General features: G+C 42.7%; 1 protein-coding gene across 2 annotated transcripts in view; it reads left to right on the top strand.

Moving 5' to 3' along the window:
• The first annotated feature begins 1 nt into the window (after position 1).
• EFCAB13 (EF-hand calcium binding domain 13) overlaps positions 2-4,026 on the top strand; it is a 126,800-nt gene continuing 122,775 nt past the window's right edge. The window contains exons 1-4 of one of the 2 annotated variants that reach the window (XM_011973266.1): positions 2-105; positions 485-554; positions 1,145-1,306; positions 3,498-3,612. In XM_011973266.1, the coding sequence (XP_011828656.1) occupies positions 3,583-3,612 (30 nt within the window). In that variant the 5' untranslated portion in view covers positions 2-105; positions 485-554; positions 1,145-1,306; positions 3,498-3,582. Of the gene's footprint in view, positions 106-484; positions 555-1,144; positions 1,307-3,497; positions 3,613-4,026 lie in introns of those variants that run through there. The other variant, XM_011973264.1, reaches the window with a different exon arrangement.

Raw genomic sequence — 4,026 nt, 5'->3', positions numbered from 1 at the left:
AGAAGGCTGCGGAGCGAGAGCCGCGCCTGCGGAGGGGACCCAGGGGCTGACCGCAGAGAGCGCGGGGTCCTGGAGACAAGAGGGAGGGGAGGGCAGCTTGGGCCGGTAGTGGGACCCTCGGGGGACAGAGGTGGGGAGGGGAGGCGAGACCCGCTGAGGAGTTGGGAGGGGAGCCTTCGAGGTGGAGAGTGGAGAATGCAGTAGGGTGCGAGGGAGGAAGGAGAACAGTGGTGGGGCTGGGTGAAGGAAGGTTCCAGAAAGGAACCGTGAGGGGACCGAGTGGGACAAAGGGGCAGAGTGAAGGGTGACTGGGACTGATCAGGTGGTTCCTCAGAAATGGTGGTCGTTGTAGAAGGCTGGCGGTCCCGGGTGTTGGTTCACTTCCCTGCTCCTTCAGCGTGAGGCAGAGACCTCTATTAGGGCACCCATTTCCAGCTTGCGGGTCGTTCGCGCACTAGCTTACAGGTCCTCTTTCTTCCCGTAGAAGTCGTTGGCTTCATAAGGCCAGGGTCTATGGGAAGCCACCTCAGCGTGGGTTCTTGGAAGAGGTGGAAGTTCATTCAACGTTTGTTACACAAATACGAAAACAGGGTGATGAGTGTTTGAACGTTCGTGAATGGCAGTGGCTGCAATGGAGTTGTGTATGCAGTTGGTGTTAATGACGTTTTCAGTCCCTCTAGCGAGGGAAAAGCGAGCGAGTGGGGCGGCTTGTGAGGGAAATGTGGCATGAAAGAGGACAGTATTTTGTGAAGGGATGTCATACAGAGTCACACTTCAGTGAAGCCGTCTTTGTTTTTCTCATCTTAAACCGTCACAGCTCCATTTTCCCCTCAGTTACTACCTTATTTCTCTTAATAGCATAACTCTCTCTCTCTATATATTTGTTGTTGTTGTTGTTCATTGCTGTATTCCTAGAGCCTGGGAGAGAACCTAGTTCATACTAAGCATGCAGACATATACATTGAATTCATGGATAGAAAGGTGAATGGATAGATGACTGGAGAAGAGGGATACGACTTCCTCCATTTCTCTTGATTTGTTCCTGCAAATTCACAGATAGAAGATAAGTTTGAAACAGCTGAGAAACAATTATATTGTCAGAGTTACAGGGAATAGACTTTCTAGGTTAATTTTTTCTTTTAAGTTTGGAGAGGCTTATGCGGTACCTGATTCATCCAGCAAATTAAGACCTGCCAACTTTTTGGTAATCTGGTCAATAAATTACAGAACAATTGTTCCTTTCAAGATTTATTCAAAACGTATCAACTCTGCTTAATTAAGCACTCTGATGATTTAAGAACTCTTGGTGAGTGGCCGGGCGCAGTGGCTCACGCCTGTAATCCCAGCACTTTGGAAGGCCAAGACGGGCGGATCACGAGATCAAGAGATCGAGACCATCCCGGCTAACACAGTGAAACCCCATCTCTACTAAAAATATAAAAAAAATTAGCCGGGTGTGGTGGCGGGTGCCTGTAGTCCCAGCTACTCGGGAGGCTGAGGCAGGAGGATGGCTTGAACCTGGGAGGCGGAGGTTGCAGTGAGCCGAGGTCAAGCCACTGCACTCCAGCCTGGGCGACAGAGCGAGACTCCGTCTCAAAAAAAAAACCAAAAAACAAAAAACAAAAAACAAGAACTTTTGATGAGTAGCTTAGTAGGAAGGGAATTTGTTCATTCATCCCTCTCTCCCTCTCTTTTCCCCTCCCTCCATCCCTTCCCTCCTTTCCTTTACTCTTTCCTTCATTGTATATATACCATTGTATTTGATACTATGAGAAATAATTTTAAGAATGATAAGTTACCAGTCCCAGTTCTTTATAAATTTGGCTATAGTTGGTATAGGAGCTATACATATGAAAATTAAATACAAATACAAGGCAAATGATTAATGTCAGTTAAATAGTGAAGACAAGAATAGTGAAGACATTAAGTGCTGTGCACAGTAGTTTAGGGGTAAAGATTCAACTGGTTGGAGAAGATCTAGAAGAGATTACATAGGATGGGTTACTGGGGAGACCTGCATGTTTTTCAGATATTTTCTGAGATGGGTAGTTTCAATGTGCTTCTATTTTATTTTAACATATTTTGAATTCCAGGAATGTTGGACATATCACATTGAAAAATAATGACTATTAACATACGTCAGAAATAAAGAAAAATGATTTTAAGTACTCTGTCTTCGTTAGAATATTAATACTTGCAGCTAAACTTTACAAGAAAAAGACATGATTATAACTAGCAGTGTAATATAATGTAATATGGCTGGCACTGTGATAAATTAGCTCATCCAAGGTAACTCAGATGTGAGTTGAAAATGTGAAAATTTGAGGAATTTCTAAGTGTTGGTTATCACTTTTGCATAATGTGATAGTCTTTGGTTTGAAGTGAGGCTACACCATCTTTTCTTTCTTTTTGTTTTTGATTCAGTCTTGCACCCAGGTTGGAGTGCAGTGATGTGATCTTGGCCCACTGCAATCTCTACCTCCCGGCTTCAAGCAGTTCTGTGCCTCAGCCTCCTGAGTAGCTGGGATTATAGGCGCGTGCCACCACACTCGGCTAATTTTTGTATTTTTAGTGGAGATGGGGTTTCATCATCTTGGCCAGGCTGGTCTTGAACTCCTGACCTCGTGATCCATCTCCCTTGGCCTCCCAAAGTGCTGGGGTTACAGGTGTGAGTCACCATGCCTGGCTGTTTTTTTTTTTTTGAGATAGTCTCGCTGTATATCCCAGGCTGGAGTGCAGGGGTGCGACCTTGGCTCACTGCAATCTCCAGCTCCCGGATACAAGCGATTCTCCTGCCTCAGCCTCCTGAGTAGCTGGGATTACAGGCGCATGTCACCACCCCCGACTAATTGATTTGTATTTTTATTAGTGACAGAGTTTCACCATGTTGGCCAGGATGGTCTCAATTTCTTGACCTCGTGATCCGCCCGCCTCAGCCTCCCAAAGTGCTGGGATTACAGATGTGAGCCACCGCACCTGGCCTACAACATCTTTTGTTTGCAGTAGCATTGTTTTGAGAGGCAATGTTCTATGGGACTGAAGACCACAGGCTTGGAGTTAAATTGTCTGAATTCAAATTCTGTCTCCACTATTTGCTGGCTGTGTGATCTTGGGAAACTTGATCTCTTAAGTCTTTATCATATTTAGCACACAGTGAGCATGCAGTAACATGAGTGATTACTACTGTCTTAGCAGTTCTGCTTCTCAGGGTTTATTTAAATAAACAGATGTACTTGGATTTCTTTGCTTTGTATGCCATTTGAAACTGGATTTCTCCTCATACCACAAAAGATAAAGTTAAGGAACTGGATGATCTGTGATTTATAGTCTACTAACTGCTTTTTCTAGTGTTTGCCCACATATCTGTGTTGGTGAAATACTGTGTATCATACCCCAAGTCAGTGTTACATTGAAGAGATAACTTCAGGTAGGTAAATATAATTGCTTAAGTGTCCTAAACAAGCATATGATTTTTTCTTTCTCTTTTTTTTTGGCAGGAAATCCTTTTGTACTATTGCTCATTCATACTTGTTCATCAAAGCCTGGATTCTTTAAGGACAGAATTTACCTCTAAACAGAAAGATGGAAACTAACATACATTTTTTCTGCCAGGTATTTAAAACAGTTTCTAAAGATTTCTTCTTTTTAAAATTAGTTTATATTACCTCATATTCATGATCAGTAAGCAAATTCATAGAGTAATAGTTATAAGGAACTGGCTGAATAACTGAGATGACTTTTGAGTCATTTTAGTGAACAGATATTGAACTCGCATCCCAACAACCCATATAATACTGAGAGATCTTCTGTGGTGTACAGTGAGAGTATTTTGGTGGATAAGTTTGTGGAGATCAAAAGGGTTAAACTTACATGAGAGGTTGTAGATAATGTAATTAATGATGTGAGAGTATAACCAAAAAATAATGTAGAGGACATCAAATTTCTTTAGCCATCTTATCTGTGCTTCAGATTTTTATGCCCTTCTGTCTTTTTAGATGCCTCTGCCTTTTTTTTTTTTTTTTTTTT

The sequence above is a fragment of the Mandrillus leucophaeus genome, unplaced genomic scaffold (assembly GCF_000951045.1).
Source record: "Mandrillus leucophaeus isolate KB7577 unplaced genomic scaffold, Mleu.le_1.0 Scaffold1362, whole genome shotgun sequence".
Lineage (NCBI taxonomy): Eukaryota > Metazoa > Chordata > Mammalia > Primates > Cercopithecidae > Mandrillus > Mandrillus leucophaeus.
The sequence above is the reverse complement of the archived record's forward strand: the minus strand, read 5'-3'. Positions and strand labels throughout refer to the sequence as shown.